The 16,680-nt window shown below is 38.7% G+C and overlaps 1 protein-coding gene across 1 annotated transcript in view; it reads right to left on the bottom strand.

The window, feature by feature from the left end:
• The window catches only part of fars2 (phenylalanyl-tRNA synthetase 2, mitochondrial), a 217,574-nt gene that overhangs the window by 77,556 nt on the left and 123,338 nt on the right, over positions 1-16,680 (bottom strand). The window contains exons 5-6 of the mRNA XM_067434390.1: positions 14,361-14,521; positions 8,966-9,117 (exon numbers count right to left, since the gene is read on the bottom strand). Coding sequence (XP_067290491.1) covers positions 8,966-9,117; positions 14,361-14,521 — 313 coding nt within the window. The remainder of the gene's footprint in view (positions 1-8,965; positions 9,118-14,360; positions 14,522-16,680) is intronic.

Genomic DNA, 16,680 nt, shown 5'->3' with positions numbered 1-16,680 from the left:
CCAGGCTGACTTCACATTTCTCAGAAGTGTCGTTCCCCTATGGTCACTCTCCCAAAGAGGCTGAATTTGTGAACTACTGAAGTCTAGAAAAGACTGATGTCTGGAGAGCTTCCGCCATGTCAGCCATCGTTCTGCAAGCCTGGCCGGCCTTTTGGTCACTTCTACGACTACGGCCGTTCTGGCTCAGTTGTTCTGATTTGATAGGCTGGTCTGTGTTGATAGTGTCTGGGTCAGAGAGGGTCCTACAGAAAGTTATGGTTTCCATTAGCATTCACATTCTCACTTGCAGCTGTTTTGGGTGGCATCTGCCATTTTTACTCCATGGAACTACAGAAATTAACTTTTTATATTTTTGCACAATATATGAAAGCTTATTTCTCATAATTGAGCCTTTATAGCTCTCAACTGTGACTTGAAACCTGACGACTGTGACTTTATTTCTTGTAATTGTGGTTTTATAGCTCTCAACTGTGACTAAATCTTACAATTGTGACTTTATATCTCCCAACGGTTACTTTAAATCTTAGAATTGTGACTATTTCTTGTTATTGGGGCATTATATCTCTCATCTGTGACTTTAAATATGACAATTGTAACTTTATTTCTTGTAATTGTGGCCTTATATTTCCCAAATATAACTGTAAACCTTGCAACTGTGACTTCTTTTTTTTGTAGGTATGGATTTATAGCTCCCTTCGGTGACTTTATATCTCTTTTTTAATTCACTAAACACATTCTTACTTTTTTCTTAATCTGCCTTTATCTAAATAATAGTCGAGAATGTTCCTCACTATATGTTCCTGGTCTTATTGTGCAATGACTCATTGGAAAAAAAATCCCTTTAAATGTGATTCAATTTGAGATCAGAATTAAACAATTAATGAGCGCTACATAATACATAAGCCTAAATTCAATATTTAGTCAAATATGCCTAAACATTTATCATCATCATCATCATCATCATCTCTTTATTTAGTGCCATTTCACTACAGGTTTGAGATATGTGCTAGTAAGTTTATGTAAGAGTTTGAGCTTGTTTGTGAGGCCTAATGTGATGCATAGCATCTCCCCCTGCACAATTTTGCATCGTCAACAACACCCCATTATTCATAAGGCTATAGTTGACGTTCTCTGAGCCATGGGCCATTAAATACACTCCGCTGTCTCTCTCTCATAGACACACACACATATACTCCTCTCTTGTGTCTCCTTCACTGTGGCTCAGTAATGGTGGCAGACATTAGCCTGCTGGCTTGTAGAGCTTTCCGGAAGGATCCCCCCGGGCTTCCGACAAAGAGGGCAGATTTTTAACAAGTCTGGCTCTTCCAGCAGCCTGCTGATGAGGACAACCATTTGCTAGCAGTTCATCCCTTACTCCTACCACTGTCTCCCAACCTGACCGGCTGTGCTTAGCTGCAACTGCAGTCATGTAAGCTCACACTTTTTGACACCTATCTTCTCTCCCTCCCTCATCCTCAGTCATTCAGCCAGCAAATTTACAATCTTAAAATATATATATATATATGCATAACTTTCAGCTTCCACTACATCCATTATAAGAAGGGTTTATCATTTTATTATTTTTTGTTGAGAATAAACACAATTAATATGCATTAAGTCCCTATTTCAGTTCTAAGTTCTTAATTTAACTTATTTGCATATGGAAATGTGTTTATGTATGTATGTCTGTATGTATGTATGTGTGTGTGTGTGTGTGTGTATATATATATATATATATATATATATGGAGAGAGAGAGAGAGAGAGAGAGAGAGAGAGAGAGAGAGAGAGAGAGAGAGAGAGAGAGAGAGAGAGAGAGAGAGAGAGAGTACTCTTATTAAGTACTCTCCGAGACGAAAAAGTATTATAATTTTTTTAAAATGATATTTGAATAAAGGGTGAATGTCAATTTTACTAATTAATTTATTAATTAATTAATTAACATATAAAGCTAAACTTTTAGCTGTATCAATCAAATTGATTAATAAAGTGCTAAACAAGCGTCTCTCAAACACGCACACACACACACACACACACACACACACACACACACACACACACACACACACACACACACACACACACACACACACACACACACACACACACACACACACACACACACACACACACACACACACAGCAAAGAAAAAGCTGATCACAGCATGACATAAATCTTGATGATGCAGTTTTGATGTGATGCATCCAACATATAAATACATAACCATGAGAGGCTCAAAACACTTAGTCTTGTCAACGCAGTCAATGCTGACGCTCTAAAATATGATATTACTACAGATGGCGTCACATATCCCCTAATCAAACCTCACAATAACACACCGAGCAGCAGAGCAACACTATATTACCCACAGAGAATGTAAATCATCAGAGTGACGAGCTCAGTCGAGCTAAATCCGTCAGTTCTCCGTCAGGTTTCCTGTCCACAGCTGTCAGATTTATTGACAGCTCTGTCAACTTTCCAAATTAATTCTGCTCGATAACACCTGACAGCGTTACGGTCCGATAAATGCAGATTTGTGTTGGATTATAGTGTCTATCAAGTGAGATTTGTTATTGATGTCAAACAAACACCGCCATGTTAAAAGAGAGCAAAGGAGAGAGAGCTCACTGACTTCTACTTTTTAAGTTTCCTATATTTTACATTTTAATATTTTATTTTACAAAATAATATTATTGTACTATTAAAATTACTTGTTTATTTAAAATGCACAATTTAATTTAGGAGCTCAGTGAACTCAAGCGTGGTACCGTGATAGGTTGCCACCTGTGCAATAAGTCCATTTGTGAAATTTCCTCACAACTAAATATTCCACGCTCAACTGTTAGTGATATTATAACAAAGTGGAAGCAATTGGGAACAACAGCAACTCATCCACGTAAAATCACAGAGCGGGGTCAGTACATGCTGAGGGTCACAGTGCGCAAAAGTTGGCAATTCAGAGTCAACAGCCCCAGACCTCCAAACTTCTGTGGCCTTCAGATGAGCTCAAGAACAGTGTAGAGAGCTTCATGGAATGGGTTTCCATGACCGTGCATCTCATCCAAGCCTTACATCAACAAGAGCAATGCAAAGCGTGAGATGCAGTGGAGTAAAGCAGCCGCCACTGGACTCTAGAGCAGTGAGACGTATTCTCTGAGTGACCAATCACGCTTCTCTGGTTGGAAATCCGATGGACGAGTCTTGGGTTTCCAGGAGAAAAGTACTTGCCTGACTGCATTGTGGCAAGTGTAAAGTTTGGTGGAGGGCGGATTATGGTGTGGGGTTGTTTTTCAGGGGTTGGGCTTGGCACCTTAGTTCCAGTGAAAGGAACTCTTAAGGCTTCAGCATACAAAGATATATTTGGACAATTTCATGCTCCTAATGTGGAAAAGTTTGGGGACAGCCAGCTTCCTGTTCCAAAAAGACTGCGCTCCAGCGCACAAAGTGTTGCCAATATATTGTATGTTCTGTTATGCTAAATATTCCCATAAACACAATGTGCACACAATTGAACTGAAAGAGACAAAGAGCATTCCTAAAGTAAACATTTGCACTACTTGCTTTTCCTTGTCTACTCACTAAAGTGAACATTTCCTGAGACATTTCAATTCTTTATATGTCATTGGGAAAGACTTAGATATGATTTCAATGACAGGTGCTAAAAATCGTCAGAAATGTTTATTGCTGGACCGCTTACCTGTAATACCTTGACATTTCTGAGGGATATAAACATCTATTATATATAAAGGTTGGGAAAAGTTCACTTTGAATGTGGCATTTGGCCCTTTTTAACATTCAGATGCCTATTTCACAACCTGCACACATTCTTCTAAAAATGAAGTGTACCTTTTCTCTAACTGTCTAAGTTGAAGCATTAAGATTGCATTTGTCAATGAGGCCAACTCAGCCTTGAAAAAACTTCAGCAAACAATTTTCCATGAACATTTTTGGAAACGGAATAAATGATAGGCACACCTGAGTCTTTCGAGCTGTCTTAAGGCAAGGATGCGCGTGTCACAAATACATCTAAAATATGTTGGCATATCTTAGCTTACTATAAATGACTTCCCACCTTTGGGTTTTACATTTCATTCGTTAGGGGAATGTGCAGTAAAGGGATGAGTACAACAGTTAGGCAAAACACAGCGTGTAGGATTTACCTACTGTCAGCAGATACGGCCTGCTGGGAAAGTTGATTGAATTACAGTACAAGTAAGTGATGTGCGGATAAATACATTGTGTTGTTCGAAAGTGTATTGATTTATACAATATTTTTGCTGTTTTGTCTTTGCTTACACATCGATGTAGACTATGGGGAATATAGCAGTCATTATTGCTCAAATTTAAGTGTAGGGGTTCAAAGTATTTCTTTGATGCACAGATACTCCAGCACTGTTTGAGCAACATGAATGTTGGCAGCAGACTAAAACCCTTCTCTTTGACAACCTGTGCCTTTAAATTCATTCCCTTTTAAATCAACATCCTAAAATACAGAAGCAAATACTACTACTACTACTAATAATAATAATAATTATAATCACAGAAAATCAGTAAGCAACGCATGTGTTTAACTGTTAATAAATTGCATTGTCCTATCCCAAGCTTTATGCATTTCAGTATTTGTTTGAATAGTCTATGCCTTCAGAGAGGTAACAGGGTGGACAGTTTTACAACTTGATTTGTTATTACAGGCCTTGTGCTCAAAGTTTTGAAATTATTAAGTACTTTTGTGAAAGACAAGTTAATGCTTACTTTAAAATTATCAGTTGTTTTCTATACAAAAATATGTAAATAGTGTTGATGGTAACAGGGTGGACAGTTGTATGATGTCATTGGTTATTACAAGCCTTGTGCTCAATGTTGTGAATCTACACAATACATTTGGCATTGAGACTTTAAATCTGATATTTTAAATGTTCATGTTTAAATTATCAGTTGTTTTTTACTACGCAAAATTATGGAAACAGGGTTATGTAATACAGTTTAATTTGACATCACAAGCTTTTTCTTAAAGGGGGGGTGAAACACTCAGTTTCAGTCAATCTCATGTCAATCTTGAGTACCTATAGAGTGGGCGGATCTAAAGAATGACGATCACGCTCAAAGCGGCCACGTCCTCAAGCGTGGAGAAGCCCATGGCTATCGAGCTCAGCTAATAGATATATGATCCAGAATCATTCGGAGGCTAAAATAAATTGAACAGGAGAAACAGCAGTAGGACGTCCGTCTCTGTGGTATGGACTGTATTTAGTGCCCTGTCAACATTTGTGTGTCTTTACTCGCAGTTTATGAGGACATGATTCGGTTTATGGACTATTGTATGCGACTAAACCTTAGCAGTAGCAAGCAAAACGGTTTTGCACGTCAGACTAGTGTAACGTTATACAGAGAACAACAGAGTCTGTAAACACATTTGAATAGCGAAGCACGCGATCGTGTCGTTTACTGATGTGTACTCACGTGACGATAGCCAACAGCACAGACATTTGAAGCAGTTTGCTCACCAGCTGCTTCCAAAGCAGGACCGAACCTTTATCGCTGGGACCGCTCAGTCAAAAACACACTTCTTTGGTATGATTTGGTAAAGTCCTGACAGCAGTGAATGGTGGAGATCCACTTTTGCCACGTGACTAAAGCGATGTTGTGAAGCTTCCCGTCATTTCTGCGTTCAAATCGGTTCAAATGCAGCGCTGCCTTCCCGGAATGCTGTGCTGAAGCGTTGAAGTCGCTTGATGTCACCCATAGGAATAAAGTGGAGCGCAGCGTGGACTATAACGACGACTGGATCGAGTGAGCGAGTGTTTATGGGCGTACATTTCCTCTCTCGCTCTAGTCATGTGCGCGCGCACCCTACCGGGAGAAGAGCCCGTACGGCCCATACAAGGACCTTCCACTCTATTAACATCAAGCCGACCCATACTCGAAAAAAAACTCTCCGAAACTTGTGAGAAACTGGAAGGAGTATTTTTGACACAGAAATACTCCATCAAACGTCCAACATTAGTTTTTGAAACTTTGTCTATGTTTAGGATGGGAATCCAAGTCTTTAACAGTGTAAAAAGCTCCCCCCCCCCCCCTTAAGGTGTGAAACTATACAGTACTTTTTGTAATCTGTGAAACTAATTTTAATGTTAAATTTTTATGTTAAATGTTACTATACAAAATTATGGTAACAGGTTTGACATACAAGATAGGGCGGAGAATCGTAAACACACCAAAAAACAGATAAAGTGATAAAAGTAGGAGACTTTTCCTTGAAAAAGTTAATTACCTGAAAAATGACAATGTCATTATGAAAAAGGCAAGAAAGCAAAGAGAAGGCCAAAAACGGATATTTCGATTTAAAAAAAAAAAAAAATGGATAAAAGTTCATTATTGTTTTGAAAAACGTCTATTGGAATCTTAGATATTCATTGTTTTGTAGAGATGAGAATCACTCACATTGCTCGAAATGTACTAAGTTTCACGGGAAAACCCTGCTGTGTTGTCACAAGTAAAACAGCGAGCAAAAAGGAAAAGCGTTTTGTTTCTGATGGTTCTCTGAGGGCATGTCTGATGCCAGAATCTTCCTCAGCGCACTAAAGAAGAGTATGATGGGAGACTTGCTGCCAATCTCATCATATTACCAGCTCTCAAAACTGCCAGAGTCAGCAGTACCGCAGAGAAAACGAGAGAAAATGATTAGGACAATATTGTGAATGTGACATTTCTGCCGGTCGGAGGCTAGATGAGCTGTGATTGGCCGTCCTCTTGCTTTAATTAGTGATTTGAAGTTTGAGAAGAGGTTTAAAGTAAGTATTGATGTCTCCTTCACCCTTTCCCCCCGCGCCCTCTCTCTCTGGTTGGAGAAAGTATGAAGCAAAGCTCACAGGCATTGACGCAACTGCAGCAAAATGATCATAAAGAGGAAATTAGCTGCAGGAGATCTCAGCAACACGCACGCACACACACACACGAGCACACACACACACACTACAGCTACTTATAAAAGTACCTCTACTGTGGCAATAGCGTGACGAATCACAAACTATCTAACTAATGTATTTGTTTTCAAAGTAATGTGTGCACAAACATAGGTCTGGACCAAACTGAATTAGAAAAAGAGCAAAACAAACACCAATCTCTTTCAGTTTCCAGCTGCCGTATGGGCTATTACAGCCTTGCAGCATCTCATGATGTCATCTTATTTATGGATGTCATTAGGGGAAGGGGTGGGAAAAGGTTGCTATTTAAAAAAGATTAAGAGCATGGACAGAGATGAATGTTTGCGGCTCTTTTTACGCACTGCAGGTTCTCGCTGTATCATTTAACACACACACACACGCACACACGGTCTGTTTCAGTAGAGGGGACTCGGGACAGCCGGACCGCTGTGCCCGCAGGTGAACTTCTCATCCTCTTTAAAAATTAATTATTGATGTCACAGGGCGAGGAAACAGGAAAAGGGCAACCCGAGTACAGTCTCTGCAGTCCACTAGCTCAGGAAGAGCTGTGTCATGTGAACTGCATTCAGGGAAAATCATCAGATCGTTCTGTGGGTTGTGAAAGTGTTTGTGAATGGACGACGGAAGAAAGAGCTAATGAGTCAGAAGGGCCTGACAAACACCATCCAACATGAAATGGAGCCTAATGCTCGAGAGTTCAAAACGAAGCCATTAAGCATTGTTGACCCCTGCTCCTCTGGCAACAGATGAACGCCACACTGCCAACAGCCCCGCAGTAACATTAGCATTCTCTCCTGCAGACGCCATTAGCTTTGACAATGATTGCAAAGAATGACAAATACAAATGAACACAAAGAAACCTGACGGAATACAGCAATTTCCTAAAATCCCCATCCATCCATCCATCCATCCATCCATCCATCCATCCATCCATCCATCCATCCATCCATCCATCCATCCGATAAAATTATCATTCTGTGAAGAAGAACAGACCTTTTGACACATGAATGACATTTCAATGTATTTTGGATATTGAATTTAAATTTGCGGTATTTGTGCAATCATGGCATAGAAATGTTTTAGAAAAATAATAATTAAATAATAAACATAAATATTTATGCAACCACTGCATATAAATACTTTAAAAATAATAAAATGATATAAATATAATAAAAGTGACTAATTTATACAACTTTCATTAAATCAAGAATGTATTGATACTCACCAAGAAAAAAATATTACATAAAAATCCAACCCAACTTAGTTATTACTCAAAACTAAGTCAAAACTATTACTCAATTTTTTTATGTAAATAAGATGCAATATACATTTTCTGAAAAATACGTATCTAGCTTAGTTTTATATATCTTGTTGTAGAGCTTTGTAAAAAAAAAAAAAAAAAATAAATAAATAAATAAATAAATAAATAAATAAATATATATATAGACTTAAAAAAATGTTTAGTATATATATATATATATATTTACTAAAAAAGGTTAAAATAGGCTTTGTATATGGGTGAAAATTTCTTTAAAAATATTTCATAATTAAAATAAACCTCACTAAGATTTTTTTTAAGATCCTATATATAAATAAGATTTAATATATATTCTCTGACAACACATCTTAATACCTATTTTACTTTATTAACTTGGTTTTAAGGTGTCATTGTTGCAGTGTAATATTATATTAAAGTATTGAGTGATATTAATGAACTACATGTACTTACTATAGGGATAGGGTCGGATTATGATTGAGGTATAGTTAGATTTACTGTTATTACTATGGTAAGATGTAACATATGTAACAAGGACACTGTAAAATAAAGCCTTACCAACTTTTCACTGAAAAGCAGATACACGTACTGATACAGAACAGGAAGTTTGCATTTCTGATAAATAATTGTCTGTGTTTTTTGGCCTAGTGCTACTGGAACGCCTGTTAGGGTCCTGTATGTGCTAGAAGCAGTGGCTTTGTTTCGGCTCAGAGCATTTTTGTACCTGACATGTTGGATTTCTTACTTTGGATGCGTGAACTCGTCCACCAGCGTGACCTTCTCCACTAGGTCTCCTCCGATGCTGCGCACCAGGTCGTAGAAGTCGTTTTCTGTGTAACCTTCGGCCGGCAGCCAAAAAGAGATGTCATTGTAGAGAGGAGGGTACTTACTGAGAGGCTGCGGCGGGGAGAAAAACACAAGAAGAAATCTATGTGTTAGGACATGTGGAGCAGAAAAAGGGTGGAAATAAGAATAGTTTTGCAGCTTTTGTAAACTGCCAGCAAAAGCAAAACATGTTAAAATACACCCGTGCTAATTAAATCATTCAAATGATTCACAATAAATACTTCTGCCATGAATTTTAGGATAACTTTATTTTAGAGTTCAATAGTTGCTTATTAACATGCATATTACTAGGATTTTTCTACTTATTAGTACTAAAAAGCACATATTAATGCCTTATTTTGCATAAGCATATTCTACATCGCAATACCTAAACTTAACAACTACCTTACTAACTATTAATAAGCGGTAAATAGGAATTTATTGGCAAATGTCATAGTTAATTGTGAATATGTGTTCCCCGCACTATAGCGTTTAGCCTGAAATGTATTCACATTGTTATTTTTAGTTCTTTTTTATTTTAAAATAGTGTCGTCTTCTTTTTCTTACAGCTATTCCCTTCAGGGGTCGCCACAGCGAATCATCTACCTCCATCTATTCATATCTTCTGTATCCTCTTCTCTCAGATCGAGTACCTTCATGTCCTCCTTCACTACATCCATAAACCTCCTCTTTGGTCTTCCTCTCGACCTCCTGTCTGGCAGCTCTAACCTCAGCATCCTTTTGCTGATATATTCACTCTCCCTCCTCTGAGCATGTCCAAACCATCTCAACCTGGCCTCTCTAACTTTGTCTCCAAAACATCTCACATGTGCTGTCCCTCTGATGTACTCATTCCTGATCCTATCCATCCTCGTCACTCCCAAAGAGGACCTCAACATCTTCAGCTCTGCTACCTCTAGCTCCTCCTCCTGTCTTTTCCTCAAACCATACAACATCGCTGGTCTCACTACTGTCCTGTACACCTTTCCTTTCATTCTTGCTGGTACTCTTTTATCACACAACAGATCTGACACTTTTCTCCACCAATTCCAACCTGCCTGCACACGCTTCTTCACCTCTTTTCCACACTCCCCATTGCTCTGGACTGATGACCCTGCAAATTCTTTACCTCTTCTCCCTGTAACTTCACTGTTCCACTTGGTTCTCTCTCATTCACACACATGTATTCTGTCTTGCTGCGACTAACCTTCATTCTTCTTCTCTCAAGAGCAAACCTCCACCTCTCTAGACTTTCCTCCACCTGCTCCCTGCTCTCACTACAGATCACAATGTCATCCGCAAACATCATAGTCCATGGAGATTCCTGTGTCATAGGTTATAGGTTTAAAACTTTTGATGGAGCTATGGTGGAGGGGGAGAAATGAAACTTTCTGCTGACCAAGTGATGATTTTGTTTTACTCCTCAGACAAAGTTATTGCCAATAGAAATTCAAGAAAAAAAAAGAAACAAAAAACTGCAGCCACTCTAACAACTAAAAATACAATCTTATTGTACAATACCAAGCATATTCAAAAACCTCACCATTTTCTGAGTGACTCAGCACACACACACACACACACACACACACACACACACACACACACACACACACACACACACACACACACACACACACACACACAGAGGAGGGTGTTGGTGTGAGCGAGGCATCTCTTCAGTCTGAGGTTAAATCTACAGTCACACCCTGAGGCCAGTCATACCTACAAGGGTTAGTATCCGTACAGCAGTCAGGCTCTGAACCCTCCGGCTCTCAGAAAGTCTCTTTATACTTATAAAGCACCGGTAGTCGTCTTCCACAAGAGAAGAGAAAACAAATCAGCGAAATGAAATGAAAACTGTAAGGAGGGGGGTGGTGAAAGATGACAAATGACCTTAAAACAGCCATAGGTAAATTATTATTCTGCTCCTCTAATTTGATTGGCTGACAGGCATTCCAAGAATGACAAAGCAAAAACATACAGTACAATGGCCCCATACACAATTTCCCAGATGGGGCTCATCCAATCGCAATAGGCTTTGTTACTTTTGAAATGAAACAAAATTGACAGAATTTGAAAGCTGAGACTTAAAGGGTTAGTTCACCCAAAAATAAAAAAATGATGTCATTAATGACTCACCCTAATGTCGTTCCAGACCCGTAAGACAAATAAAGATTCAAAAGGTCATGAATCAGTGAATTGATCAGTGATTCGGATAGCCAGTGTCACGTGATTTCAGCAGTTTGACATGCGATCCGAATCATTGATCGATTCTCTGATTCATAACCGTTTGAATCTTTATTTGAGGATTGAAAACAAACGCGGAAGAGAAGACAATGCTGAATAAAGTTGTCGTTTTTGTTATTTCCGATGCTACAAGAGATTCTAATTAACCCTCTGATGTCTCATATGGACTACTTTGATGATGTTTTTATTCCCTTCCTGGACATGGACAGTATAGTGTGCATACACTAGCATACGCTCTCAGACTAAATATAAAATGAACTTTATGAATATAAAATATGAAAATGTCTTACAGGTGTGGAACGACATTAGGGTGAGTCATTAATGACATACAATTCATTTTAAGGTGAACTAACCCTTTAATATTGAAAATCAAGCAATAATTGTAATTTTGACGCTCTTTAATGTGGTCTGACAGATCACTTTAGCGCTTCAGTTCAAGTGGCACATGAACCGATCATCTCTTACTTTTTTACTACAAGTTATAGCATTAAATAAACATGAATGAGCATCATGTTGAAAGATACAGAACAACTCACTGAAATGACTTGTTTGAGAATAACCAACTGCAAATTTATGACGCTCAAAGTTCAAATCAAAGGAATATATTTTCTTTTACAGAAATCTCTTTTTAAGGACTACAATGGGCTTCCTTACGGGTTAGTGATATCACAAACCCTGACATTTACATAAACCCCACCCCCAGAAACATGTTGAGAAGAGGAAGAGTTGTTGTAGTTGAGCACATTTGGGAGTTGCTCAAGTATAAAATCACTAAATTAAATCACTGCAACACATCGCATTTCCACCAGTAAACCACCAGTGAAAATTATGACTATATCATGCCCTACGGCAAAAATATGCCCTTGGTCATATCCTAATGTGCTTGATGTAAATGAAAATGCACTATAGTGATCATGTAAGCATGCCGTTAGTGTTTGTGAGGCGACTGAAGAGTGGACTGTATGCTTGTCTAAAGAAAACCTGCATTGCACTTCTAGTTTTTGTCTAAGAGTGTGGATGCAATGTGTGTGTCATACAGCAAGTCTTATTGTGTGCAGTGATTTATAGTGTGCTTATGTGTGTATGTTGTGCACGTTGCTCCCATAGGACACAGCAAAACACACAAGGGCGGAGGAGAGCGCTGACCCCACGGTCATACCTCATTACCAGTGGAAAGAGAGACAGACAGAGAGACAGTCATATATAAACCCAGCAGAGCATCAGGCACACTGACAAGCAAATGTCTCTCTCTCTCGTTCTCTGAGTAATGGACAGTGGGCAGAGAGGGAGACGGGCTGAGAAATGACCTACAGCCAGAGAGCACAGGTAATCAGTCACACACATTCCCTGCAGGACGAGCATCAAGCTTGCCTGATGCTACACACACCGCTACAGGAGGACATGCTCAGTGTCAGGCCTAGACCTTTAATAGACAAAGGTCCCCCAACAATATAGGACATACATGACGCATATAAGGTCACGCTAGGAAAAAAGAGAGTTTATTCCATTGATGTGCTACAGCAATATAGGAAAATCTAAGTAGCATTAAGGTCCACTGAAATGCCTTGAAACGCACAGCATTATTCAATGTGTTGACGTAATTTCCACTGAAAGAGGAAGACAGGGTAGGACATATCCTCCCCTTTAAAAAAAAGGCCAATAGCGCTTAGGTAATACCGCACTTTCCTCCTAATCTCTAACCGTTTCTCCTCCATAACGCTTTAAAATACTGCATTCTGTGCAGAATTCAAAGAGGTCCGATATGTTTTCTGGTCTGTACCAACTTGATCACATCATCAGCTCTGTGCTATTGTGTCTCTGGACTCAAGCTACGGAGGCTCGTGTGAAACCAGACTTCATTCGCCACAATGGAAAGCATATTTACACTGTCTCAATCGCTCCCTATCCCCTCTCGATCGTTCTCTATCCCCTATATAGTGCACTGTCTGATCGTTCCCTATCCCCTATATAGTGCACGGTCGTTCCCTATCCCCTATATAGTGCACTGTCTGATCGTTCCCTATCCCCTATATAGTGCACTGTCTGATCGTTCCCTATCCCCTATTTAGTGCACTGTCTGATCGTTCCCTATCCCCTATATAGTGCACTGTTTGATCGTTCCCTATCCCCTATATAGTGCACTGTCTGATCGTTCACTATCCCCTATATAGTGCACTGTCTGATCGTTCACTATCCCCTATATCAGGGGTCTCCAAACTCTGTCCTGAAGGGCCAATGTCCTGCCGAGTTTAGCTCCTTTATAGGCCCTAGTAAGACATTGATTAGCTGGTTCAGGTGTGTTTGATTGGGGTTGGAGCTAAACTCTGCAGGACAGTAGCCCTCCAGGACCGAGATTTGGGACCCCTGCCCTATATAGTGCACTGTCTGATCATTCCCTACCCCCTATATAGTGCACTGTCTGATCATTCCCTATCCCCTATATAGTGCACTACGAGCCATTCACCATGTAGGAAATATGTGGGAACAATATGTTTATAATGTAGGGGGCAAAATCATTGATCCATATTTGTGGAAGTTTTCAATGGTCATATCTTCTAAATACGAATGGTGTCATTTTATTTGTTTGTTTAAAGGGATCCCTTGGTGTTAAGACTTGTATGGCTTAATATAACATGAATGATGTCTCTTACTGATATATGTAGTAGAAAACACATGAAAGACCTACATTATTTAAAAAAATCGATTTTATATTTGGACTATGGGCGGCACCATTTTGTTTGAATTCTAGGTTGATGACGTAGAATGGTCGCACTCAGCAATCAGCTGCAATGTAAACATGCACTAGATGATGTTTGTGTCTTTCACATCTTGCGTCTATTGCTGCATCTCGTGCATAACACAGGTCAGTGAAAAAAAAACGTTTTTAAAAATCTGTTTCTTACATTTTTAACCGCAAAAATGTGTTTTGAGCAATTGGCCCCTTACACTTTCCCTATTCTCATAGAATTAGAATGAAAAACTTCAACTTCAGTTATTGTCCTTAGTGTGAACGGCCCTTATGGTTACTAGATGATATCTCTATTTGTGAGTAATGTTGTGAATCTTACCTGGAAGGTGACAGGCTGATAGATGTCAGAAAGGCGGAACTGTTTCAGGAAGCGTTCATCCTCGCTCCAGAAAAGTCGGATATCGGGGATGCCGAACAGAACCATGGCCAACCTCTCCAGCCCGAGACCAAAAGCCCAACCCATCTTATTACCAGCACCAGCTGCAGAAAAGAACAACAGCTGAATGAGAAACATACTCCATTTTAGTATTTGTTTCTTTCAGTGTGACAAATGTTTTAACAAGGATGACTCAGCAAGTAACCTACTTTAGTTAGAAGTAGTCAAAACTAATCTACACTAACCCAAAACCTTGACGTTCTTCTGGTGTGCTGCAGCATGAGCTTTAAGACAACATGAAATCAGAGCCTCAGATCTCAAGAAACGTTTCTGATCGGTTTCTGGATGATTTATCAGTTTGTTATTCCAAATAACAACTTAAATGTTCGCTCTGTAATCTTTCATGAAAACTTGCTCCTCTTTTTAAGATTTTTATATATTTATGCATACATTCATAAGCCAATCATCACCCTACTACTTGTTCTTTTAAAGAATACTCACTAGGAAATACGTCAGAATAAAGAGGACCTTATGTCCTGTCTTGATTTAGTTTTTGGGCTCTACTAGAACAGGATTTTAAGCTTGAATGTTCAAAAAACATTATTTTCTCCATATTGTCCATTGTTGCAGCTCCTCTCTTCCCAGTCTTACAGTAATGCTGTTAAGTTCATGTGTCTATATGAAGCCCCTTCTTCTGAAAAGCACAGTGCTCTGATTGGTCGGCTGGACAAGTGTATTGTGATTGGTCCTAGCGATTCGAGCATGTCTGGGAAATGTCCCGGCCCTTACCATAATTGGCAGTTTTAACACATTACTAACTAACTGAACCAGGACCTGCTCCCAAATACTGGTCCTCTTCATTTAAGGGTCACACTTGTCCTCCTCCCGGTCAAAAGTGACAGAATCCTTAAAATGTAACCACCCCCCAATGTGACCACGTTAAATGAATCTGTTTTATGATCCACAGGTAGAGGAATAACTGAATTGATATATCCCGTTGATTGACAGCCAGCAACAAGACTGTGCAGCTCTCGGGCAAGTCAATGTTGGAAATAGAGCTGCTATTTCTGATGTGATTATACTCATTACGGATTTTTATTTGCTTTGCAACCCTGTGTGACCTATGGTGAGCGGAAGAGTGAGCAGATTTTCCAAGCCTTTCACTCTCTCTCAAGCCACTGTTTAACCCAGTGAGGCATTCCTTCAGATTTGAAGGAAAAGTGTTTTATATGTTAATGAAGGGAATGCTCAGGGGTCAAAATGTTCAGCCAGATGGGACAGAAATCTGAATAAATATAACCTTCAGACGTACAAATCAATCAACTCTCCCTTCTTTCCCCGAGTGGAGACATTAGCGATTCCAATCTCTCTCAAGACCATGGAATAAAAATTGTTTCAAATACTCATTTTACTAATTGCAGAAAAATAATACATATACACAACTTTCTTTTTAATTGTCTCCAAGCTTGAATAAGCATGACTTGATTTGAATGGGACCTTGAATTTGATTTTAATACATGATTTATCCAAAGAAAATGCAAGTGCTTTTTGCCCATTAAAAAGTTAATGTAATGTAGTGTAGTGTTGCTAGGCTGTTGCTAAGTGATATATATATATATATATATATATATATATATATATATATATATATATATATATATATATATATATATATATATATATATATATATATATACATACATATATATATATATATACATATATATATACACACATATATATATACATACATATATATATATACAACAATATATAACAACATACAATTTCCTAAATTTCAAGGTCACTGCTTTGTCCTTTTTGAAATTATCCTAACAGGAGCAGAAGGGCAGTTTTTTAAGCATATTTTACGAGTTAAATATATTCTGAAGTACAGTATATACAACTTAAATAAGACAATTGAAAAATAACGCTGGTCAAAATTAAAGAACACTTTTAGATCCCTTCAAGCTTTTGGTGTTAATCTGGCACTTGGTGCTAATATCCGTAATAATCTGGCAAACCCTATTTAACTTGAAAGCAAACTTTCCAATTTTCAAAAAAAAAAAAAAAACACTAGCCACAGTGACTGGTAAGCAAAAAATATCAAGTCCTGGTTGTGCAATAGGTTTCTACATTAGGCGAGAAAAAGACCTAAGGAATATGTCTGAATTTGGATGTCACTCCCATGAAAAACATAATTATTGGTGAAAAAGTGTTATGAATTGCAAAGCTAAGGTGATTTTGTGTTGTTACGGTGATA

This window comes from Pseudorasbora parva, chromosome 24, assembly GCF_024679245.1.
Source record: "Pseudorasbora parva isolate DD20220531a chromosome 24, ASM2467924v1, whole genome shotgun sequence".
NCBI lineage: Eukaryota > Metazoa > Chordata > Actinopteri > Cypriniformes > Gobionidae > Pseudorasbora > Pseudorasbora parva.
Note: the sequence above shows the minus strand (reverse complement) of the source record. Positions and strands in the feature narration are given on the sequence as shown.